General features: G+C 25.9%; 7 protein-coding genes across 7 annotated transcripts; 4 read left to right on the top strand and 3 right to left on the bottom strand.

The window, feature by feature from the left end:
* Nucleotides 1–1,913: 1,913 nt before the first annotated feature.
* Nucleotides 1,914–2,531, top strand: OCT59_002639 (uncharacterized protein; the record flags this gene model as incomplete). The annotated part of the gene is made up of 2 exons (XM_066145055.1): nucleotides 1,914–2,420; nucleotides 2,487–2,531. The coding sequence occupies 2 exons, from the start codon at nucleotides 1,914–1,916 to the stop codon at nucleotides 2,529–2,531; spliced, it is 552 nt and encodes a 183-aa protein (XP_065995810.1).
* A 151-nt stretch (nucleotides 2,532–2,682) lies between these two features.
* OCT59_002638 (uncharacterized protein) lies at nucleotides 2,683–3,242 on the top strand (the record flags this gene model as incomplete). Its single annotated transcript, XM_066145054.1, has 2 exons — nucleotides 2,683–2,712; nucleotides 2,778–3,242. The coding sequence occupies 2 exons, from the start codon at nucleotides 2,683–2,685 to the stop codon at nucleotides 3,240–3,242; spliced, it is 495 nt and encodes a 164-aa protein (XP_065995809.1).
* A 517-nt stretch (nucleotides 3,243–3,759) lies between these two features.
* OCT59_002637 (uncharacterized protein) lies at nucleotides 3,760–4,178 on the bottom strand (the record flags this gene model as incomplete). Its single annotated transcript, XM_066145053.1, has 2 exons — nucleotides 3,760–4,029; nucleotides 4,098–4,178. The coding sequence occupies 2 exons, from the start codon at nucleotides 4,176–4,178 to the stop codon at nucleotides 3,760–3,762; spliced, it is 351 nt and encodes a 116-aa protein (XP_065995808.1).
* Nucleotides 4,179–10,230: 6,052 nt separating this feature from the next.
* OCT59_002636 (uncharacterized protein) lies at nucleotides 10,231–10,735 on the top strand (the record flags this gene model as incomplete). Its single annotated transcript, XM_066145052.1, has 2 exons — nucleotides 10,231–10,251; nucleotides 10,364–10,735. 2 exons carry the CDS (start codon nucleotides 10,231–10,233, stop codon nucleotides 10,733–10,735), a joined length of 393 nt encoding a protein of 130 aa, XP_065995807.1.
* Nucleotides 10,736–12,835: 2,100 nt separating this feature from the next.
* On the bottom strand, nucleotides 12,836–16,699 carry OCT59_002635 (uncharacterized protein; the record flags this gene model as incomplete). Its single annotated transcript, XM_066145051.1, has 7 exons — nucleotides 12,836–13,496; nucleotides 13,571–13,644; nucleotides 13,729–13,895; nucleotides 13,978–14,277; nucleotides 14,357–14,373; nucleotides 14,560–16,312; nucleotides 16,405–16,699. The coding sequence occupies 7 exons, from the start codon at nucleotides 16,697–16,699 to the stop codon at nucleotides 13,031–13,033; spliced, it is 3,072 nt and encodes a 1,023-aa protein (XP_065995806.1). The 3' UTR covers nucleotides 12,836–13,030.
* A 2,229-nt stretch (nucleotides 16,700–18,928) lies between these two features.
* OCT59_002634 (uncharacterized protein) lies at nucleotides 18,929–20,714 on the bottom strand (the record flags this gene model as incomplete). Its single annotated transcript, XM_066145050.1, has 3 exons — nucleotides 18,929–18,954; nucleotides 19,031–19,206; nucleotides 19,459–20,714. 3 exons carry the CDS (start codon nucleotides 20,712–20,714, stop codon nucleotides 18,929–18,931), a joined length of 1,458 nt encoding a protein of 485 aa, XP_065995805.1.
* A 2,700-nt stretch (nucleotides 20,715–23,414) lies between these two features.
* On the top strand, nucleotides 23,415–26,521 carry OCT59_002633 (uncharacterized protein; the record flags this gene model as incomplete). The annotated part of the gene is made up of 6 exons (XM_066145049.1): nucleotides 23,415–23,615; nucleotides 23,695–23,767; nucleotides 23,847–24,007; nucleotides 24,099–24,387; nucleotides 24,485–26,383; nucleotides 26,478–26,521. 6 exons carry the CDS (start codon nucleotides 23,415–23,417, stop codon nucleotides 26,519–26,521), a joined length of 2,667 nt encoding a protein of 888 aa, XP_065995804.1.
* Nucleotides 26,522–26,878: the final 357 nt, after the last annotated feature.

The raw sequence follows: 26,878 nt of genomic DNA, 5'->3' as shown, positions 1-26,878 counted from the left end.
AATTTTAAAACAAAAAATAGGGCGGAATTAAGGCACAATCACTAACAATTCATTTATAAGAAAAATTGGTATCACTAAATGAACTATACAAATTGTTAGGGTGAATTTTGCTAGTACAGTATTTACCGTAAAGTCCCGATTATAAGCACCCCCGAATATAAGCACCCCCAGATTTTTATATTACCCGAAAGTAAGCACCCTTTACCAACACTATGATAATTTTGGCCAATACTACAATATACCAAATATATAAATTTACCAAATATAAGCACCCTATAACAAAAAAAGGTTGCTTATATTCGGGACTTTACGGTATTATTTATTTATTTGGAAAATAGAAACTTAAATATTTAATTTTATAAAAACTGAAAAAATTTGTATGAGTGTTATTAAATTAAAATGAAATAAATAAAATCAATAAAATCTATTTTTTTTTTGTAAAGAAATAATTTGGCATAATTATTATAAAAATTTCTATTGACATATTTAACAATTTTTTTTATATATTTGTCAATAAACAATTATGTTCATCCGTCCATACCTTTTATTTATTAAAACAACTTTAAACGGGAAAGCTTTTTTGTGTAATCATGTGATGATCAATGAATTTGCATAATGGCAAAAAATTCCAGATTTATTTTTAAAAGAAAGTATTATTGGAGATATATTATTCTTGAAATAATTTTTTAATTCATATAATTTCAGATAATCTTTTAAAAGAAAAATAATAATAATTTAAAGAAATCTCATAATGAACATCAAATTATTATACTTCATTTTGTTTCATTTTTTATAGTTTTTATAGTAATTTTTCATATTGAAAACTTAGAAGCATTGAAACATTTGATAGCAGTTGATGAACTTAATATTCAACACTTGCATTAATTACGTATAGATGAGATATTAACGATCTGACTATCGACCCTATAAGACTGAATACTACAATGATAATTTTGTTTATTTGGTAAATGTCAATATATTTACCAAATTTATATTTTAATAAATTTCTTCCCAAAACACAAATATTCCAAGGTGTATATTAAATGATAATTGATTGTAATTTATAATAATTATCGCCGTTTTCAATTTAGTGCGATCAGCCTGATCGTGTAACCATATAGAAATCGAATTTGATTTCTCCGATTTCCACTATATTTTTACAAACACTTCTGATAAAACTTTTTTGTTAGGTCTGATCTCTTGCGATTTACTCAGGATTTCACAAACATTTTAGAACAAAGTACAGTCAGACCCCCATACAGTCACACCCTATACAGTCACACCTCTTTATAAGAACTCGATTTTGAGAAACGGTTTTAAATACTATCAAATTACCCCTCTATAATCACAATTTGACTATAATCACTATCACCGCATAATCCCAAACGGATATATCATTTCTATTAGTGATTAGACCTCTATTAATCACATCATAATTTCGGCCAAAAGCAATTTCGCCCAGAATTACAAAACATATAATTTTTTCTTTCCTTTTTAGGAATTAATGTTACATGACATTCCAACACAAAATCGGCAAAAAAATTTTTGTGGAACGGCTATCACCAAAAAAGGAAATATCCGTAGTGATCACATAATTTTATAAATTATAATTTACTAATTTCGGCCAAAATTAAGATATAGTACCTGTATATAAGCACACCCCTATACAATCACTGATTTTATGGGAACCAATTAGGTGACTATATGGGGGTCTGACTGTATATATATTCGTAGTCTATAATTCTGAGTTTTTTATGTGTGTTAAACTAAAAGGAATTATTCTATGTATTACTTCAATAAAGTTTGACTTGAATAAATAAAGATGAAAATTTTTGAAAATATTTTTCAAAATAATTGATTCTTATCAATGCTTGTCTTCTAAAAGTTCTAAACTCTCTGATAAATCAAATTTAATGGGAGAAACAAGAAATACAGGAATAAAAGAAACGGGAAAAACAGGAAGGATAGATACCACAAAAGTAATTGATCTTGAAGTTACGTCCTCTGAAGTCTCTACAACAATAATTCAACGTGAATCAAGATATAATGATAATTCAGAAACTGAAAATGATGATGGTGAATTAGAACTAGAAGTAAATTACAAACTTGTTATTAAACAAGCAGATGGTACTGTTCTTCCAGCTAAAAACTATTCAGTTACAGTTTCTGAATTGGATGAATTTTTACTTGCAATTCAGAATAATATCGTGACTCTTCTTAAAGACGAAGAGATCAATGCTAATGACTATAATGTTTCTTTTAAATCAGAAAAAGCTCAAGGAGCTGGTACTTTATTGGTAGATATGTGTGATTTTAGGAATTTTCAGTCAGAATATATTAAACTTGCTGCAACAAAGAAGATTATACTTATTCTTATTACCATGAAAAAAAAAGAAAAGACAGTTAAACGGAAAAAAAAGGTGAATTTATTATTTATCATATTTTAATTTCTATAAAAAGTTAATCATACATTGTATTTTAATTAGGAATCTAATTCAGATAATGAAGAAACAATTTGTTCCAAAAACTAACAACAATAATAAAATTCCAAAAATATCAGATATTTCCATACTCGATCAAAGAATAGCAAAAAATGTTACATAATTACGAAAAGAGACCTGATGTTCTATACATAATAGACATTGCTTAAAGGATCGTTAACCTCATGTTGAAATAAGTAATATGATGTTTTCAACATGGGCCACAGAAATGGTTAGTAATTTAAGTTATAATTAAACAAAAACACTTTATTAATTTTTAACAAACTTATTTTTTAGCTCAATGGACTTGTGACAGTTAAAGAACCACCAACACATCCTTCATTTGCATATACTCGTCCACCAAAAAATAGAACACAATTTACTATGCCTCAATTTTCTAATGATATACAAAATTCCATTAATCCTTTTTTTTCTAATCTTTTGCAAGCACTAGTTACGCCACAATTTTTTCAACAATCACCATCACAATTATTACCTCAACAACCGTCATTACAACCATTTCATCAGCAACCATCTTTATCTCAACAACCTTTACCTTCAATGGCTGAATTTTTGCAACAAATAGATAAAACAGAAGGAACAGAGGATTATTTTTTCAAATTTTTAGAGGGATTTGAAAAACAAAGAATTAGAGTGAAGCATTTAAGTAAATTGAATGATACACAATTTGAAACTTGCGGAGTAACTGCAATTGGAGATATTGAAACTATTAGAGAAGCAGTTCAAAAATATAACAAATAAAATCTGAACATTTATTGTTTTATCAATAAATTTTATAAAAAATTCTATTTTTTTTTTTGTTATTACAAAAAATATTATTCTATTCTAATATTATACGATTTTTTTTTATTTTCTAAAAATACCCACATCCTCTAAAATAACCCTTTGCCATTTGAGATGTAATTTGAGAACAAGCTATAAGTAAAGGATAAATAGGATTGTAGCTAACTTCTACAAAATATCTATTTCTTTGTAAAAATTGTTTGATTGTAGAAAAAGCAGTTTCAATAGGGTTAAGATCTGGTGAATAAGGGGGTAAAAATTCAACTTTTACCCCAAATGCACTTAAATAATCAAGAAGTTCTTGATCATGATGTATTTTAGCATTATCAAGAACTAAAACACTATTTGTACTTGGAAAAGGATTCATTTGTGGCAGCTAAAATTTAATAAATTATTAAACATAAATATTATTATAAAATGTTATTATGTAAAATAATATACTTACTACTTGTGAAATTACAAATTCTTTAAATCTTTATTTGGTACAACTACTTTCCATAATATCTACAGCAATTATACCTTGTTCTGTTAATGCAGGTAAAAGAGTATACCTTTTACCTCGAACAAAAACCACTTTTTTTATTGCCCTTGAATTTATTTCAGAATAACCATATAAACGCATCAAAGTACGTTCATCATTTGATGATTTATCCATAAATACCAATTGATCAGTTCTATAACGACCTATAGTTGCAATAAATGCACTTCTTAACAATTCATTTCTCTCAGAAGCAGCCTTATGCAACTAAAATAATAATGAATTGAATGATTAGTATTTTTATATTATTTATTATTAAAAATAAAAAAATTTACCTTTTTACGAGTTATACCACAATAAGCCAATGATCTCCATAGAGTTGGAATAGAAACACGTTTTCCAGTTCGTGCTTGCATTTCTCAATATATTCATCAAGATAATAATCAACATGATCATGAACAATTTCATGCAATATCTAATATATGATTTGGTATTAATGTATATTCTGATGCAAATAAGTTTTACTATTACAAATTATTCTCACATTCATATCACTTCTAGCTATTGAAAACCTTTTTCTTTCCTGATAGACGCCTCCATGGGTTTACAACACATCCCCACTTTGCGTACGTATTTATAACTTTGTTAACTAATGTTTCCCCAATATAAAGTAATTTTGCAATTTGTTTTCTTGAATATCCATCACTATACAAGAATATTACACGCCATTTGAGATCCTCAGCTACAGTTTTGGCCATTAAAAATCTATAAAAAAAAAAACAAACGAAATTAGAGGAAATCTTCAAAAAAACACGTAACTTTATAGCTTGAAAACTTGTTTTTACGTGGTGAATATTATACCTAATACTTTGTAGATATGTACAGTCAGACCCCCATATAGTCACCTAATTGGTTCCCATAAAATTAGTGATTGTATAGGGGTGTGCTTATATACAGGTACTATATCTTAATTTTGGCCAAAATTAGTAAATTATAATTTATAAAATTATGTGATCACTATGGATATTTCCTTTTTTGGTGATAGCCGTTCCACAAAAAATTTTTTTGCCGATTTTGTGTTGTAACATTAATTCCTAAAAAGGAAAGAAAAAATTATATGTTTTGTAATTCTGGGCGAAATTGCTTTTGGCCGAAATTATGATGTGATTAATAGAGGTCTAATCACTAATAGAAATGATATATCCGTTTGGGATTATGCGGTGATAGTGATTATAGTCAAATTGTGATTATAGAGGGGTAATTTGATAGTATTTAAAACCGTTTCTCAAAATCGAGTTCTTATAAAGAGGTGTGACTGTATAGGGTGTGACTGTATGGGGTCTGACTGTATAGGCTTTTCAGAGATTTCAAAATTGTGTTTCTGAATCACCTGTTTTTAGTTACGGTAACTGCTAGTATCATTTGATGGCAACGTGATACGTTGCTGTCAGCTAATAACGGCGAAAAGAAATTAGCGATCATTTTCACAAATCAACAAGAAATGTCCAAACTTCAAAGAATACCCTTCTAACAATTGTTTGTCATGGTGTTGTTGTGTTGTTGGTGGACCAAATTAAAATTCTAGCAAATAACCCAACCATTGAATCTTCACAATCACTACCATCGACTTTGGACATTTATACCAATCAGATAATGGTGATAACAATGATTATAACCACCAAGTCTACTATATGTAAAAAAACTGAGTCAAAAAATCAAAATTTATCGTAATCCATATATCTAACATACTTTTATTACTGATATTTTCCATCTTAAGGTTATACGTAGTACTAATTGCTATTCTATCATATCCATCTATTAAATGAATATTCATTTCAGTATTTTCAGTCATAATTATATCGAAGATATTTTAAGAATTTCTAGAATAAAATTGTATAAAGTCATCTCAGTTGTGGAAAAATCATTGAAGCAAATAATGGTTTGACAAATATGATTTCGTACACAGTAAAAACTATATGGCAAGCTGTATTGGTCAAAATTGTATAGTACTATATAGCGCGTACACGTTAAATTATGTACACAGGGTGACAAATATTTTACTATAATCAGAAAAGTGTCTCAGATCACATGCCCATAGACAATTATGACTCAATTGACTCATCATGATTAACCATTTTATAACAGTCATTCAATACATCAGATGAGTAGGTTGATTGCATAATAAACCAAATAACACATTTTGACTCATACCATATATGATGAAAAAGTTATATAAAGATAAAATCATATACAAATTTTATTGCTACTTTCTTTTTGGTCTCCTCTCTTTTCTTTAGCCTAATTATCTATAATAATCCATAATAATCTATCATCTTTTTAAATTATTTTTCGGAAAAATTTACGATTTATGGTATTACTATAACTTTTGGAACTTCTCAGTCCATGTCTGGAAAACGTGGATGTCTGGGATTTCCCTCACTTCTTTGGAATTTTTCTTTTTTCTTTGTGATTTCTCTTTTTTTCACTCTTTTCTTTGGTCTTTTGGGTAGGGTAAGTATCATTTTATGTTCTTACAAGAGAAAGGAATTCATGTGTACATGGCTCTGTTTGCTAGGCAAATTATATTTTGCTAATGACCAGCTGTAGCCTGAGAGAAACTGAGGTTCTGTAGTTGTTTTATGATGAATATTTGTGGCAGTGTTCAGAGTGAAGTTTTTTTATTTATTTTTTTAGAATTTTAGTTTATTAGTTTATTTTTATTGTGTTAGATTTGATATTGGATTTAGAATTTTAATTTATTTTATTGTTTTTAAGATTTTTAAGATTTTTAGATTAAGATTTTTAGATTAATTTGTAGGTGTTTCATTATAAAGATTTCATTTAGGTTTTTAGATTTATTTTATCATTTATTTATCGTATTTAGAACTATTTGTTATGTTTAGTGTGGATATTTCACAACTATAGCACGTGACTGTAGGAGGTACCTCTATGCACCTTGCTCTCTTGCATGATAGTACTTTCTCATAGGGTTTATATGTTTGCCATATTACTAATCCTTTGTATTTTTTAGTTTTTTTTTTTTAGTATCACCAACCAAAAATTTACAATCATCCCTATTTTATTTATTATATTTAATATCTAATAAATAAATTCTTTTATATATTTAATAATAATAAATAAAAATTTCATCTAACAATTTGCAGATTAGTTTTAATACATCTAATTATAATAAAAAAAAGATTCAATTTTAGATTCAATTTGATTTAAATTTAATCTCTTATTAAAAAAAAATTGCAAAAAAAAATAATGAAAAAATGAAAAAGATGCAATTAATGTTAATTATTTTTTATATTAATACTTTTAATAAATTGTATTAAATTCTATATAAAGAAAATGTTAACTGTTTCATATGATTCAATAATAAAATATTTTATTTAATAAAAGATTAAATTACATTTCTCGAACTTAAATATTGCCACTATATATTTGCAGTATCACAGGTTTTTAGGATTTCAATTATATTATTAATTTAAAAAAAAAAAGATTAGTAAGTTGTAAAATGTTTTTATTATTTTTGGTATTGGTAGCTTGTTTTAGATTTTTAGATATTTAGCATGTTGAAGTATTTACATTTCTGTACGGAAACCATTGTTGTCTGGAGGCGGAAGATCTAAGCTTATAAGATCAACGGATGCAACAAGGTAATCGAAGTCAAAATAACTTTGGTAGTAGATTAGCAGAATTTTATCATATGCAATATTTTTGAATAAAATATTGTATAATAAAATTTTACCTAATTATAATTGACTAATTTTAATTATATTTACGTTGAACGTTCGTAGTAACTCATTACACAAAATAAAAAATCATTTTCTTTGTTAACTAGATTTAGTTTATTGTACATGTTTTAGGCTATTTATTTAAGTTGAGCAAATATTTTTCATTCATAATTAATATTCAAATGGAATTTGACTTTGTAGATTTCGGCGATTTGACTACTGGGAAGAAAATTATTGCAGAAAATTTTGCAAATTGGACCATTGAAATAAAATAATTGATAATTTCATTCAAGAAAATGAATGGATATCGTATAATAAGTTTATTGATATTAAAGAAATAGGAGATAATTGTTGACTACAGCAATATTGAAGAATGATTCATTATTTTATGATAAAAAAGAAAATGAATGGATAAAAACATCCTATGAAAAAGTTGGATTAAGATTTTTATGACTTACAAAATATTACAATTGAATTTGCAAATAAGGTATTAAATTTCTATATTAATTTAATTAAATGTTAAATAAGTACTAATTTTTTTGATTTAATCATATTTATTAAATATGAATGGAATATCCTATAATTATGGAATTATGGAATATCTCAAAGTCCAGACTAGTGCTCCTACCGGGTCGGATTCGGTCGGGCTTGGAGAATATATCCGACTCGACCCGGCAAAAATAGAAATGATCCAATTTTGACCTGACCTGAATATATTTAATTCAAATAACCCGGGTTAAACCTGAAATTTTAGTAATTTTCAATATATATATTGGATAATATACTGTACTCTTAGTAATATGTCAGAAATATTTTTTTCAAATATAATTTTTTCATTAATGCAAGGCAATTGATCTACAAGATAATCATATAGGTCTCACAACTTTTTCTTATTAAAATTAATGCTAAGCACGAATTTAACGATATCTTCAATTCCTATTTATATTTGAACTATAAAATCACTTGCTTTAACAGAAATTTGACTATATTTTGCGTCTGCCAGGATTTAAAGCAGATACAATTAGAACATGCATGTGTTTAAAGACTACATCTTTTTGCAGCTATCAAATCGGTTCCACTGGAAAATACTCTTTCTAATGGGCTTTATTAATCATCAAAATCAACTTATTAGTTAATATAATGTTAATAATTAATAACAATAATTCATATACATACCTGTAATTGCAAGGTAGTCTCTAGCCATTTTTGCTAAGTGGGGATATACTACCTCATTCGTCTAACAATATTATATAAACGTAGTCAATATTAACGCGTAATCAATATGTGATCAGTGATTTTAATTATCATCCGGGTCTAATTCGGGTCAAAACCCGAGTCAAGGAAATGAATGACCCGACCCGACGGGTCGGGTCATGCAGGTCACGGGTTATTAAAATTGTTAATACCAACCCGATTTAAAATTCACTCGGGTTGAATTATCCGGGTTAGACCCGAATTTTGCGGAGCACTAGTCCAGACACAAAGGTTCATATTCTGGTTTTTAGTAATATTTATTTACACTATTTTTGTAAAAATGTGGTAAAAATATAAATAATTAATATGGTATGTTAAATGAAAACTTGTGTAAACCATGTCAAATAGATTATTTAAAAAATGATGTTAAAAAACTGGATTAGAGCTAATTAAATGATTAAAAGAAAGGCAATTAAAGTACGAAAGAAACAATATTTGAATGGATACCGTATAATGAGTTTATTTATATTAAAGAAATAGGAAATAATTGTTTGATTACAACAATATGGAAGGTTGGTCCATTACATCATAATGAAGTAAGAAATTAATGGATAAGGACTATTGTACGCATGAAAAAGTTACATAAAGATTTTATGTGACTTACAAAATATAACTGACGAATTTACAAATAAGGTATTGAAGTCTTCTATACACATATCCGTAATATTTGTATATTAATATTTTTTTTTTTGTATTTTTGTAGATTGAATCATATTTAATAGAGTTTCAAGGATAATAGACTAGCTCAAAATCCAGATACAAAAGATTTTATTCTGGTTTTTAATAATATTTATAGCATCATCAATTCATCATTGCGATAAATGTGGTAATAATCACGAAAATACTTATTAAAATAGGAAATAATTGTTTGACTACAGCAATATGGAGGGATAGTCCATTATATTATAATAAAGTTTAAAGTAAATGGATGAGAACATCACATGAAAAAGTTCCACTATAATTTTTATATGACTTACAAGACGAATTTACGAATAAGATATTAAATCTTCCTATGAATTTAATTATAATGAATTTTTTTTTTTTAGGTCGAATTATACTTAATAGATTATGAAAATTATAAAAGAAAATATCATTATAAAATATGAAAGTTATGGAATATCTTATAATCAAAATGCCAAAGTTTTTATTTTGGCTTTTGATAATAAATAATCTGACTATTATTGTGATGTATGAAGCAATAAATACGAAGAACGTTTCAATAGGTATTGTAAACTATGTCAAATAAGTCAATCAAAAAAAATCAAAAAAGAATTTTACATATTGGACTAGTGGAAATGAAAAAATTGATAATTACATTCAAAAAAAGCAGTTAATTATCGTGATACAGTATTTAAATGGATACTATATAATAATCTCATTGAGATTAAAGAGATAGATAGAGAATGTGAACTTGCTAGTTGCTACAACAATATTGAAAGATGATCCTTTAACTTACACAAATAAAAATATAATAATGAGAAAATCATATATAAAAGTTGGTTTAAAATATTTGCATAATTCGTAAAGTATTACTGATGAGGTATTTAAATTTTTTACGAATTTAAATCGAATATTAAGATTAGATTAATTTCTTTCTATTTTGATAGGTTGAATCATATCTGAAAGATATTCAATGCTATGGATTATCTCAAAATCCAAACACAAACTATTTTATTTTAGTTCTTCAACTTAAATATTATTGTGGAAAATGTGGTGAAAAATACAGTAATCAATTTGAAATAAATAATAAAAATTGTATATCGTGCAAACAAAACATAAGTATTAATTATGATTTCCTTGAATCTTATACGATGTTTGAATGGATACCATATGATCAGTTTTATGATATTGAAGAAATAGGTAAAGGTGGTTTTTCTACAGTATATTCATCATTATGGGAAAAAGGTTTATTATATAATAACGACTTTGACTACAAAGGTTGGAAAAGAAAGCCGAATACAAGAGTTGCTTTAAAATGATTACATAATTCACAAAATTTTCTTGATAAGTTTATAAATGAGGTATGAAATTTTTTTATTATTTAAATATTTTTACAAAAAAAGACCATGTAAACTTAATATTTCGGTACTCATAACATAACAATTTTGAAAATGACCAGGCAACTCGGCTTTTAATTTTTTATTCAAAAAATTTTGTGTGTAAAATTCATATGAAATTTTTTTTTTAAACTTTTAAAATTTACCCGGTATATTAAATAATGATATAAAAAAAAATTTTTTTTCAACAAAAACTGACCCGACCGTGATATGAGAAGCGAAAAATTAAGTTTGCCTAATATAAAAATACATAAATATATATTAATACATTATTCAAATCAAAAAATATATAATATTCTTAAAATATATGGAATTTCTCAAAATCCAAGTACAAAAGAGTACATTATGGTTCTTGAATATGCAGAAGGTGGAAATTTTTATACAAAAATTTTGGTTGGTATAATGGATTAAAAGCATTAACTGATATTATTAAAGGTCTTATTGAAATTCAAGGACAAATGGTTAATCGAGATTCTCATGTAGGAAATATTATTATTTACAAAAGAGAGTATTTGGGACTATGTAGAAAAATCGATATTGACGAAAAAAATATTTATGCTGATCATGCTCAAAACTAAACATATAGACCTGCCAAAATGTTATATTGATTTAATGAAAAAAATGTTGGATACAAATCAAAAATGATAGACCGAATTATATTAAAATAAAAGAATCAATTGAAAAAATTATATTATAATAAGCAATTTGAAGAGACATAAGAATATAGAAAGGCAAAACATTTACCAATCAGAATTGGCAAATCATTTACTTTTCATGCACAAGCTATTTATACATTTCGATTACTTAATCCTTTTATAAAAAACTTAAAATATGATGATAATGTTAATAATAATTCAGTAGAGATTACTGATTTTACAAAGTTGTAATATAATGCTTTGTTACTTTATTTGTCACATCACTCATTCTTATTTTTTCAATATAGATTATAAGTTATGATCATTTTCTGCGAATTATAATTTAAAAGTCTAAAGAGTATATTAAATAATAAACATAAGATTATTTTATCTTATAACATATTTCGGACTTATAGGGAAATATTATATTTGATTTTTCATTGAAATATTTTATCATTATCTATTTACTAGTTTTTATTTATTAGTAAACTTTTCTTTATATAATTAAATCAGTTTGTAATTAAACAAAATTTTATGAATTAATAAACCAATTCATATATCACATAAAATTTGGTTGGATAAAATCAAAATAAATAAAAGAATAAATTTAATTTTCATAATTGCTATTTGACACTAGTAGGAACTTTTTGTAATTTTGAATATTCAAGCTTAAATAGAGTTTTGTAAATTTAAATATAAGTTTATAAAGTTTACTATACTCCTTTACAAATTATTGGGGTGTCTCCGATCACAAACATAGGAATTGCTCCATAGTAAAAATCATTAGTGAAGATTTTTCTATAGAAATTTCAATTACTATTTAAAAGTGCACCGCGAAAAATTTAATTTCTCGCGATATATCAATTGAAAATGATTCTTTGGGCCATTAAGTTTACAACCGCAAATTTGAATATTTACTAAGAATTTTTACAATAAGTCAGATTCAAAATGGCTTGATTTTTCTGTACAGCTGATCGGACTGATTGTAGACATCTCAACAAATTATTAAACTTTAGAATACCAATAATTCATGCTCCTCTTTTTCCTATTCAATTTACTAATACATAGCTTGTTTCCACAAATTATAAAGAGTAATGAAAAGTTATGATTTTGCAATATAACATTAAAAGTAAATTTCACATAGCAGCATATTACATAATTTTATTTTGCATCACTAAAATTGATATAATGAAGATTTATAGTAGAAAATAGGGTACAGACGGAATTAAATTACTTACCAATTACCATAAAGTAGATAGAAAGCTTGAAAATACAATAATCCAGAACAAAATGTAACAGCTATACTGATTAAATACAGTAATATTTATTATCATATAATTAGTATATAATTCATTTATGAATTTTAATTTTTAATACCATAAATATTAACCTAATTTATATTACTCTTTCATTTTTTATTTGTTTAAATTTAAATGTTATATAGAAAATATCTTTAATAATTCAGTGCATATACAAAAATCAAAATAATCATATCACTATATATAAGAATAGTTAATCATATATACTAATAATTAATACAAAACTCTGGTTTGATCTATAAACAATATCATACTATGCTAAGTTAATCAGCAACCTGACTTTCATATTTCACTAATCTCGCACCTTTAAATTCAAGTGTAATATTTAAATAATGCTTATTTTTTGAGACATTTGATTTTATAATATTTTGAATTGATTTCAAATAATCTTGAATATTATTTTCTTCTAAATTCATATTTTTAAATTCTTTACCATCTTTATCATCATCATCATTATCCATAACAATATGATCAATATAATCTATCAACTTTTTTCCTTTAAATTTAAGAGTAATTGATATCTGACCCTTATTTTTTAATAGACTAAAATTAATTCTCTCTGAAATTGAATTATATGTACCATTTTCTATTGAATTTGTAATCTTGCATGTTATAAGATCTAAAAGATCTGGATGAATAATTGGCTTATAAGGACTATCTTTATATGTATCACTACTATTTATTTCATTCAACTTTCTTTGCAATTCATCAACATTTACATAATAATAACTAAAGAAAAATAAAGATAGATTTTAACATGTGTTATAAGATAAATATTAATGAATTTGCAAAAATTAACTTACATATGATCAGGAAACCAAGATTTCAATCTTCTTTGAGAAGGAAACAAATTAAATAATTCAATTTCAGCAAGTATCTATTTGAAAAAAAGTTTAAAAAAGTGAGTTTAAATAAAAAAAAATTTCAAATTAATACATTTTATTATATAAAAATTCAATACCTCAGCTCTTTGATGTAAAAACAAAGTTTTTTTATCAATTTTTTGAATTTCTTCATTTAATAATCCAATAAACAAATTTAAAAGGTAAATAACTGTGAAAACTGAAAATGAAATCCAAATAACAATAAGCTCTGGATTCTTTTGAAATTCTAAATTTGTAGTATCTCCTACATTTGTATAAAGAAAAAAAAATTAAATCCGTATCAAATAAATATTTTTTTTTTTAGTATAAAAAAGATATACAAATACCTGTCATTAATTTATATATAGCCAAAAAAGAATCAAAAAAATTATTATGATTACTAAGTACAATAAATGCATGAGTGTACACAATAATGATAAAGGCTAGAATAACAAAAAAAGAGATAGTATTTCTTGCAACGCCAATGATTATTGCAAAATAAATACAAAATTGTTCAAATACTCTTAAATAAAATATAAATCTCAATTCTAAAAAGAAAATTGAAACGGATGAAACCCAAGCAGGTAAGGGATGATTCATTAACCATCGAATTGAAATTACAATTGGCAAAATATACGCAATTAGATCTAAAAGAAATATAATAAATTAAGTAAATAAATGAATGCATATATATAATTTAAAATTTTTAAAGTCATTACACTTTACCAAACCAATTCCATATACTAAAAAAATATTTCTTCATATTCCACAAAAATTGGCGAACTTCAAAAAATAGTAATTGAAAAAATCCCAGAATAGCAGAAATTATAAAAAAGACTTTTTGAAAATTTCCATGTATCGCCAGGGAAAATGTTATGAGAAAGGCAATGTACACAAGCCAGTTTATATAATAATAAAATCTTCCAAACTTTTTCCATTTAAAATTAAGCAGAGCTTCTCCATTCCAATCTGAATAAAAATGAGAATCTTTTAACTTTAAAAATTCATTTTTTTCGGGTCCCAAAAAGAATTCTTTGACAGGATTATAATTTGTATTGTAAGATGCAAATTGTGGTAAAGGAATATATAATTTAATAGCTGATCGTTTTTTAGAAAATGGCTTTAATAAATAATTGTATAAAGAATATGAATTATCTCTTAATGAACGAATAATATTTAGAAAAAATGTTGATTTAAGCAAATAAGAATTAGCATCAGTATCATGAGTAAATCCATAAAGATGATGATATTCGAAAAGTATAAATATAGGTAAAAAAAATTTTCTTTGTCCAGTAACTTCTTCGCATTGAATTTTTTGAGGAGCCTTAATTAAAGTAGTATAATTGAAAAACTTTTTTACATAATAATGATTATATTTTCGAATTTCTGAAATATGGTTAGTTACAATTTTGAATAAATGAATATTTTCTGGATTTTTATTATAATGATCTATACATTTTTCAATGATGTGATCAATTATATCACCTTTGCGACATTTAATTGCAGCTTGCAAAATATATGAAGCGTATAAGGTAAATTTTGTGATATCGTCGAGGTAATTTACAATCATTTCTATGATAATAGGTTGATTCGTAAATTTATTGAAAATTATTTCAAATGAATCATTCTCATAACTATAATGGTGCTCGTCATCAATAGAAAGTTGAGAAAAAAATAATAGTTCTATTTTATTTTGATTATTAAGAGTAAAAATTATCCCATAATGATTTGTATGTATAACTATATCATCATTTGGCAACATATAAAAGTAAAAGATATTAGAAAGTCTCTCATCAAGGATTATGCAATCGATCTCTTGAGAATTTATATTTGCGGAAAGTTTTCTTTCACTTTTATAAATTTTCCATGTTAATAATGTTGAAGAGACTTCGACATACTCATCACACTCATTACACTTGCTAAATTCTTTGGTTTCACCCTTACAACCACGAATAATTGATGCGCTATTGGTCATAGATAACAAAAGGTGAGTGGACATCTCTCTGTATAGTTGTTCCTTTGTATTTTCGAATATATTTTCAATCTGCACACTATTATCAACAATGCTAATCACATTTTCATGTATTATCAACTGTTTGTGTTTACTTTTGATTGGCTGTGTATAAAGTATATTTCCAAAATAAGGATCTATGAAATGGTAATTGAACCCGTCTATATTACTTTCATTATCTTCTTGAACAATTAACAAATCAGATTCTTTACAAAAGCCAATATCCTTTATCTTAACTTGAAGACGCTGAAAAAAGGCCATACCAGTTTTTTTGGAGTATATTATGAGAGAATTATTCAACTTTCTAACCGCCAATAAACTTTCATTAAAACAAACTTGAACCGATTTTGAGCAACCCAAATAATATTGATGATCAAAATCTTCACTACCATTAATTACATTCCATTGTCGTAAATATTTTGATCCATGCATAAGTTGTCCTTGTGAAAACAAATAAGAATTATCGTAATAATTAGTCAAGATGAAATATGATCTTTTTAATTTGAATGATCCATTTTCAATAAAGTATAGTTCAATCTTCAAGCGTGATTTATTACTATGCTCATGATGCATCGTTAACAAATTTCCATTTTCCAAAAATTTCCATTTTACAAATATATGAGGTGTGTATTTATGTATTAGGGACCGTTGATAATTCAAGTCATACACAACTAATGAAAAAGATGTGTTAGCGTAACAGGAAAGAGAAAGGTTTAAATAATAACCTTCTATCAACTATAGGGATCAATTTTGAATTACTAACCTCTGTATGGATTACAATCATCACTCTCTAATTCAAGAATCAATAATTTTTCATCAGAGATGTCAACTAACTCGACCAATTTGTGAAAATTAATATTTGTGATAGATGACAATTTCTCAATTAACACGTTTAATTCTATATCTTCATTGGCCGATGATGATTTCTGCCAAATACTAATCTTTTCATCTTTTCCGTTCCAAGTTGCAACACATTTCAAACTTAAAGAGCAAATCATTTGTTCACCTTTTACTCCACTTTCCGGAGTAGAAATGTCGATTATAATATCATCACTCATTATAATATAACGTTACAATAAAATAAAAAAATTTTAGATGTGCACGTTATGAGAAAGACTTAAAAGCTAAAAAGGTCTACAAAACCCCAATTTATAGCTGCTATAGGTAGGACTAAAAGCCTTTCAGACTAAAATTAGAAATGATTGAGGGCCGATCGCACTTTTCTTGGTTTCATTGCGCGTGATTAAAATGGTTAAAATAAATTAATTGTGTGATTACCAAATTTAGCATGTACGATTATTAATGACCCTATAAAAAAAGAATGTCCGGAAATTGTAGCTGAAAACGTCCGGAAAATGTTTATTTGTCTGGAATATGTCCGGAATATTGCAATATTCCGGACGTTGGAAAATTTCCATTTTCCGGAAAATGTCCAGAAAATGTCCAGGAGGGTTCAGACCCAGCGTCCAGAAAGTGTCCGGAATATTGCAATTTTCTGGACGTTTTCCGGACACACGGACATTTTCCGGATGTTTTTAGCTACAATTTCCGGACATTTTTTTTTTACAGGGTGAAGATTCATCAAAGTGACCTGACTCCCTATTCCCTACAATCAAGAGATCACTGATCAAAATAACTATAGTAGAGCTCATAGAAAAAAGTGAGCTCTCAGAATACGAAAAAAGACTTTAGCAAATGTAAAATCATTGAAGGTTGAATACATTTTTTTTATTTTTTTTATTTAATTTTTTTTTATAATATATATTAGTAACACGCATTTCTTTATTGAGCTTTGTAAAATAAGAAGTTTGGAATAGAATGAATATATATCTCTCGATCTACTAACATGATTTGTCTAACGTCGTGGCACTATCTAAAGTACTCTAAAAGATTGAATACATATTTGAAATTGCAAGGAGAACAAAGTAACAATACAAACGATCGTACATAATCGAACTTCATTATGACTATACAATATATTAACGGATTACGAAAATTTGGGATGATCCTGTTGATTAATGACGTTAATTGTTTGGAAATAAAACCGTGAAGCATTAAATAAATATTCATTGGTAAGCAAGGTCCAGTTAAGAATATCTGAAGCATTAAGAAATGCGTTGAATTGATATGGCAAGCATTTAGAGACGTCCTTAAGTTTGTCTATGAGGAGTTGTTATAGAAATAAAATACACCAAATACTACTCACATATATGTGCAATACATATATATTAATGTTCATTGGATTCTGCAAAAGTAACATTTGTGTTTGTATATAATGTTGGATTTTATAGGCTGGCACAATTGAAGATTGTTTTTGATTTGTGGGAGATTATTTTGGAGGTACTAATTCGATCAAAGCAAGTTAATTGATCCATTAAATAATCTGTTATGGCAGGGTGTAAACTTTTGAGGTTAATTAACTTGTTAGTTAAATGATTATGTCTGTAGGTATTTTGAGAAAATTTCGTAAGTTTTAGTCAATAGGAATATTATTTTTCCATGTACAAACGTTAGGTAAGTGTTTTAGAGAGGCGTTTTTAATTGTAACCCTCGCGCCCTCTTTAACCAAGGTATGATATCTGCTACATCATTGTTCGGACCATACAGTATGTATGTGCTTTAATTTTGTGTATATGGATTTTCAAATTGGAAACGTTAGATAATTCTTGATTTTCAATTGGCGTCGATAGTGTAGAAAATTTGTTGAATGCATGAACGCAATTCACGCTATCCGTGCACAATATGTAGGGACTCTGGTTCCGAACTGATGCTATTGAAAAAACCAAGTTGAGCCGTCAAAGTGAAAAACCGGATCGGTGAAATTTATTAAAACCGATTTGGACCAAACCGAATGGAATGAAACGACTCAAATCGCTCTACCCGAACTTTTCCTTCCCTAACCGTATGTCTGATATAAAATCGAAGATATTATATTATTATTATATTATTATATTGAAGACGAAAGAGTAAATGAATATGATGAGATGCAGAAAATAGAAAAATGTATATATCTATTATTATATCGATTTTAATACTTTTTTTTTTGTGTACATATTATTTTAATGTTTATTATATTAATACAGGTAATATATGTATAAGTCTAAAAGTTTCTCTAAATATTGAAAATTAAATTTCAGTTAGTTTCAATGTTTTACCAATTAATTTCTTTAAGAAAGCTTCCAAATCATAAAAAATTAGAATATAAATACCAACAATGTAAGGATTTTTATAAATATACAGCGTAAATCTTGTTTCCATTTTGTATTGATAAATTATTTATTTCATCTTCAGAATTTGTCAACCCAATTATTACCTATTAATAATAATAGATGATTGTTTAGTAATAAAGTTTTAAAATAAATTTAAAAAAAAAAGTAAATAATACCGACCGATCCGACCTTCATGGTTTGTTTGAAAATACGCATGTTGTAGATTATCTGATTCATGTAATCTTGGTTGAGAAATATTATTTTCATTATTGCATTTTAAATATTTAATTTTAATCCCATTAATTTTTTGTTTTAGAAAAATCGGACTACACTTATTTTCTCCCGAAGAATATATACTAATAAATTTCGGCTTCTTATTTATCGAAATTTTAGGCCAATTGCTTATCTTCTTTTTAAAAGGCACCATCCCGTAATTACAGGAAGTATTATTACATTTTATTATAAACATATGAAAAGTAAATTCAGGTAGATTGACATTTTGTTTTTGTTTTAAACAATAAGAAAATGTGCACAATCCAGTCTTTTTATTTTTTTGATCGTCAAAAAAATGATGACCGACAGTAAATGACTCATTTGTGCGATCCAACTTGCTTAATTTGGGTATTCCAAAACAAAGTACTGAAGGATCACTTTTCAATTCTAGAAAACGCTTATAAATGTGATCATCACAATTTTGTACTTTAAATTTTTCCAATTGAACGTCAAAATCTGAAGAATTAAGTCCAAAATTTACATCATAACCAATAACCATCCATCTAATTTTTAATTTACATTCACGTATTTTGAATTTTTTTTGAATACAATGTATTATAAGTTTTGGATCTTCACCATCTTGATGAGAGATTCGACAGTTAAAAAAATCTTTCTCTTTTACATCAATAACTGCTACAAAAATCTCACATTCAGAATCTTCATTTTGAAATATCGTTAAAACATCTTGTGGAATATTTTCTACACGCTTTCTGGATTCTTTTAAATCATATTTACAATCTTCAGTTTTAGTATAAATGATTTTTACACCGATTGAAGATAAGACGCCTTTACGTAATTCATCAGGCAAAAGTTGAAAAATACTAATGGGTTTTATTAATTTTATGCAATGCAAATTGTTTAAATTGTTCAAATGTTTTGACCATTCGACTTCATTAAAGGATGAGTAATCACGCTTTTCTCCTCCAACAAATAATTTATATTTATTTTTACTTGAATCTTCAAAATAGACTTGTCCACCTAAAATAATTTCTTCTGAGATGAATTCTCCATAATCTTTAACTATTTCCCTTAATTTCTGAAGTATATTATCAGATTCTAAGGCTTTTCTTACTCTTATAATAAATTCTTCAGTTGGTTTTAATTTGAAACTTAAAGATACTTTTGAATATTCAATAAAGTCCTCTTTTTTAGTTTTTGGATTATCTTCTGTACGTTTTCCCACAATTTTTTTAATTTCGCAATTCGTTATTGTAAACGCCTTCTTATTAGCTTTTATAAGTACATTATTATTAGTTATGGTGTATCCATGTTCTAATTTATGGTCTTCGTTAAAATTTTCCCATGGATACTTTTGTAAATATAAAACTTTTTTTTTTGTATCCATGATTTCTTCTAACGTTCTCTTATTTTCATCATCTCTGTCTATTACTTCTAAACGCTCACCTTCATCTTTTGATGTTGAAATTTTTACGAATAATGATAATTCCATATCAATTATACTATTATTCTCTTCAAGTTCTGAACGAATCTGTGACAAATTCTTTTTCCAACTTAAAATTTTAGAAAATTTTATAGAGTCATTTATTACTTTGACTGTAACAGGCGGATCTGAATTATTATTTTTACACATATTGCAGATGCAATTAAGTAATTAAGTAAGAAGAAAAGTTGCAGTTTATGAGGGAGGTGTTGAAAATAATGTGCGTTAAAATCGAAGTTGGGTACAGTGTATAAAATTTTTATTTACCAAGTAAATTAATACTTAAAATTTTATAACTGAACATATAATATATTTATCAACAGTAAAATGTTGCCAAATCAAGGAAGACTTATACCGGATTTTTTATATATATATGTTTAAAAGAATTGAAAAGAATAAAAAAAAAAATGGTTTATAATATTTATAATAAAAAAAAATATATTAAATATTTACAATGAAAAATTATATATATCCTTCAAAAATTTACAATTTTGGAAATAATTGAAAGCTAATGGAATTTTTTTTTTCTCGCTAAACTTTTTTTAGAATAAAATGTTTTTAATATAAAAATTCCGGAAACTATTTAGTAATCAACCTTTTTAATCAAATCGTGTAACATTTGTAACATTTGGTTAACGTTACTTTTTCCTTGTGGAAATATTCCCAACAAATAAAAATTGTTTTATTCCCATATAAGGAAAGGATTTGTAATCGAAAAAAATGAATGAATATAATATCGATTATTATATGTATTAATTGTTTTATTTATTTAATTAGTATACACACTATAGCATCTAAAAATAGTGTACCAAGACTCCGTAAATTTGTTACACGATAGGTAAAGTCCGAAACAACGATAATTATGACAACTTTTATTTACATGAAACTCAAGGAGGTCTTTATTTAAAAGGAAATATAAACAAAGTTAATTTTTCTTTTAATTCCACATTTAGAATATTTTTAATAATTGTTGAAGTTTGGAATTTTCTAGAATTTTGTAAGGTATAATTTTTTTTTCGGATTTTGAATTTAATTTAAATAATGATTTTATTATAAAAGTACATGGATATCGATAATTTTCTCATTATTACCAAGAATTCTAAAAATTCGTTATTAATTCTTCAAATCCGGATGATATATTTGATATATTAAATCTTTAAAATTTCAAAGTTAAAATATTTTCTTTCGGACAAAATAGTAGTAAACCTGATTTACAGGAACTATAGAAAACAACAATTAATCTAATTATAATTCTTCGTGAAATGAATTCCATCATTTCCATGGAACTAATAGATTTCTAAAGAAAAACGTACTGTAATACAATTACGTACTACAGAACTTTCTTTTTATTTAAAAGGTAGAAAAGGACTTTCAACTGTACGACATGCATAGCGTTGATCATTTAATCGGCGTAGTTTTAGCCCCATACGATTGAGACATGCGTGGCGTTGATCATTTGATGAGAGTACTTTTAGCCCCACTACGATTGATAAATATATGTGTGACAAAAAATTCAAAGAATTTCTTTAATAACTATATAAAGTATATTGAATACCTGGCGAAATCACAATAAAAGGGTTAAAGATTTTTCTAGGCCGGAAATTAAATTTGAAGATTGAATGTTACCGTGTTTAGAAATTGTAAAATCAAATGTCAATATCAATTTGTTTTATAATTTTCTATAATTAAGATTACCGCTGGTGCGTTGATGCGTGGAATATGAAAACTATTATTCACAAGACATTAATTAGATGTATTAAATTTTTTTAAAAAAAATTATCAAAGAAACACAATGTTTTTGTGAGATTCCGCGAATTAGCAATTTTTTAATAAACATTTGTTTGAATTTTATTTATTTATTTATTTTGAAATATTGAAGTAAAATACCTTTAAATCATGTTTGCACGGCTAAATATACGGTGACTTTTAAATAAAGATGAACTACTTAGATATCAAATTATTATCAAATTTGATTATTTATGAAGAATAATAATTTCGCATGAAAATATTGTACACTTGTCCTTTTCACTTCACCGTAGAATAATTCAGTACTTTAACTAAATGAAACAGGTCTGAAAGATTAAGTCAACTAATTTTATCAAACGAGTTTGAACTTTTAGGGGTACGATCATTATTACATACTCCCCTTTTTCTTACCCTTTTTTCCTTAAGAAAAAGGAAATAAAAATAACTAAAAAACGGAGTAAGTTAAAAATAAAACATAAAATATGTATTGTACCGTGCGCGTTTTTTTCTTTATTCTGTTTTATAATTTAGGAGATTAAATAAAACTTTTTTAATCTTTATATGTATGGAATAATACCATTATCCATAAGGATATTTCTGAAATTGTCAATTTGAAAATTAATTTTTTGTTTGTTTAAATTAATAAAATAAAAAAGAGTTATTTATTAATGTAAATTTAAAATACAATTTTTGTTTCATGTTAATTCTTTTTAAATGGCGTCTTTGTAAAGAAAAAAAATAAACAAATTTAGTAGGACATACATCATAATGTGAAATTTTATGATTTAATTGTATTATTTCCTTATTTTTTTATTTTTTTTGTAAATAAATCTAGCCCTGAAAGTTATGTACTTTCTTTATTTAGGTTTGGCTGATTTTGTGTAATAATATCAGCATAAAAAAAGACCATTCAGATTTTATTTTAGTTATGTATCATATTATAGGTGCAACGATGTGATTTGGTATCGCATAATTTCGTATCCCCAATTCCGGAACTTTAACGGAGGAGATTTTGAATATTTATTGATTCGCCAATATTGTCAAAATCCTTTAATCCCATCCCCGCCTTATACGTAAATTCTTTCTCTATTTAAAATTGTAAAGATGTCAAATAATAACGTAAAATATCAATCGTGCGACCCACATTTATATTACAACTATAGCGATTTTAGTAATATTAAAGAAATTGGCGAAGGAAAATTTGGAAAAGTCTACCGTGCAGAAAGGAGAAATTCTGAGCAATATTTCGTGTTAAAATCTCTTAATTTTGACAAAGATATTTTTGAAGAAATTGTTCGCGAGGAGGTAATTTAATAAAAATATATTTTATATTCTTTATATTTACCTACTAATAAAATATTTTAATCTTTATTTATATTTTAAGATTAATCTTCAACGAGCAGTAGATGTTCATGACAAAATTATTCGTTTCCTTGGTATTACAAATTCTAATTCAGGTAACGTCTGAGATTTTCCTTTTTATACAAAACTAAATAATCAAATGAAATTTAATGAATACTTCTTTTATTCATTTAGAAAAATTACTCGTAATGGAATATGCCGATAACGGTTCCCTTCAAGATTATCTAAAGCAAACATTTAATAAATTAACTTGGAATAACAAATACGAATTAGCATTTCAGTTGGCTTACGCTGTATCATTTTTGCATAATAAAAAAATTGTACATCGTGACTTGGTAAAATTTCATTTATTTTTTTTTTTGTATTTTTTGAATCAAATAATTGAAAAGTTAAAAATAATCTTTCATTTATTTTGTAATATAATAGAATTCTAGTAATGTGTTGGTTCATCAAAATAATATTAAATTGGCAAATTTTGGATTATTAAAAAGAATCAAAATGGTATCTGAATCGCAATTATTTGACGCAATTCCTTATATTGATCCACAAAAACTTATTGACAAGAATTTCTCTTTAAATGAAAGAAGTGATGTTTACAGTATTGGTGTACTTTTATGGGAAATCTCAAGTGGTAAAAGACCGTTCTGTGATGTATCATATGATTGCAATTTAGCTAAAAAAATTTCACAAGGCCGTAGAGAAGAAATTGTTTCAGGTACTCCAATTGAATATTCTAATCTATATACAAGTAGGTAATCATGACTTTTTACTTTCATTCCCTTTAATCATTTATTTAATAATTCTTTATTTAGAATGTTGGAATAATAAACAAAATAATCGACCAACTATTAAACAAGTAGTTGAAAAATTAAAAGAAATTAAAGAGAATCCAATCTTCATTAACGTGAATAAAAATTTAGAAAATATTACAAAAGAATCAAACAAACATGACGATTATGAGGGTTGCAATGTAATGTTTCAAATAAAAATCATGAAACATGCATCGCACGAATTAATTCTAGAAAGACTATCATCATTGGAACTTAATTTACATGACAAATTATCAAATATTCGTGAAAAACTCAAAAAGGATAATGATATAATGAATGATACATTATCATTTGCAAATAGTTCAATGACTGAAATAGCAAGAGAAGATGAGAAAGAGATTATTTTAAAAGAAATTATTGATGCAGAAAATAATACTTTATATTTAATTGAACCTGATTACGATTTTTTAATAAACAAATTAAAATTAGAGTACGGCCATACTATATCTTTAGATAGAGCTAATAAGAAAGCATTTAAAATAACGGGTTACGATATAACTGAAATTGCTGATGCACCCAAATGTACTGAAATTAATTTAAAGGAAGGGCAATTTATGGAAAAAGATATCTTTTTATTTGAAGATATTGATACAAATAAAAGAACTAATAATTCAACTTGTACTGTCATTGAATATAGTAAAGTATCCTTAAAATTCAAAACGGAACCCAATCCAGAATTCATCAAAGCTGTAAAAGATGCTATAGAGTCTAAAGATCCTAGAAAATTTAGAAAGATTACAGAAGAATTTGGTAAATTCGTTCCAAAAGAAGAAGTTATTCTAGGAGCAAGGGCTTATTTTGTTAATACAAATTCAAGCAATTCCAGTAAAAATTGTACAAAGTATACAAATCTTAAATTAATTGGAGGAAAGAAATTTATTTCTAAAGATTTTAATAAAAAGGAATGGCTTAATTCATTAGAAGAATTTAGAAATTGGGATTGCATAAAAATTAAAAATCCAATTAGCATTTTCAAACTTTTACCTGAAGATTTGCGCAAGGAAATCTTTTTATTAGTTGGAAAAAAAATTCTTTATTTAAGCACTGAAATTTATGAATTTAAATTAAACAAACCCGGAAATCATGAAAATTTAAAACTAAAAAACATACCAAAAGATATTTTAGAAACTCTTAAAGATGAAGTTGCAGAATGTAGTATCTTTGCAACGGTTGTTGATAAAAACAGAATGAATAATGATATTTTTAATTGTCAGATCTTTTGGCCACCAAATCAAGAACCAAAACTTATAATACATTGTATTCAAAAAAAATTTAAAGAACGTAAATGTAAATTGAAAATTATGATCATGATTACCGGTTATGATATGAATTTTAATTTTGATCGCCCAGATTTTAATATTCAATTTAAAGTTGAAAGTCACAATTTTAATGCATCAGATAATCAAACTCAGGAACGTCTATTAGCAGCAGACTCATCTCATTGTTTTGGAATTCCTGTATTAAGAAAATTGGATGATTCAGCTAACTCTCTTATAATTGGCCATCATTTTTATAACTTTGGAAATGAAAGAACTGGATTGTACACATATTCTTATTGTTCGAAAAATAATTGTTATGATCATTTACCCGATTTTACTTTTCATACATTCGTCATCCTGGATTATAGTTCTAATTGTTCTGAGATGTCATCTTTTAATCATAGTAAATTTATAAAAAATATCTTAACTAAGCATGATTCCTTAAAACCAAAATTTATAAGTTTGTATTCTACTACAAAAGAAAATGATTGGAATAAATATGGACCAATTTTTCTAAAACAAAAATCTAATGGACTTAATGGGGTTATAATAAAATATTTCGCAAGTAAAAATAAGATATCAAAAGATAATTTTAAATATGCATATTTTGATCCAAGTCAAGGTTGGTATTTTTTTTTTCAATTATTTTGCTTTGTTAATTTTATTATACTAATATTGTAAATATTATTAAATATTATTATTATTATTATTATTAGAAAAAGATTTAATATCCTATATGGAAAATTTGAAAACTAAATAACATTTAGTGTTTGATAGGAAAATTTGTATAATAAAATTTATTATTAATTGTAAATATAATAAATTAATGTACTATTATTAAAATTAATGTACTATATGTACTGTATTTGTGATAAATATGTAAAATTCTGCTAAATGTTGCACAAAAGCTTGGCGGATACCATGAGTTATCGAAACCGCTTTAGTACAGTTACTTTTAAGTTTATAAATTCAGACGTGAACGCTATCGCCATTTTCAAAATGGTTGAAATTAATGTCGATCACGTAACACAGAAAAAAAATATATACAAAAAAATTTTCGTCTCTCGATACTTGGAGTCTAAATTTTTTTATAGTTCTATTATACTTTTTTTCTTTA

Source organism: Rhizophagus irregularis, chromosome 11 (genome assembly GCF_026210795.1).
Source record: "Rhizophagus irregularis chromosome 11, complete sequence".
Lineage (NCBI taxonomy): Eukaryota > Fungi > Glomeromycota > Glomeromycetes > Glomerales > Glomeraceae > Rhizophagus > Rhizophagus irregularis.
This window is presented reverse-complemented; position numbering and strand designations above follow the sequence as displayed.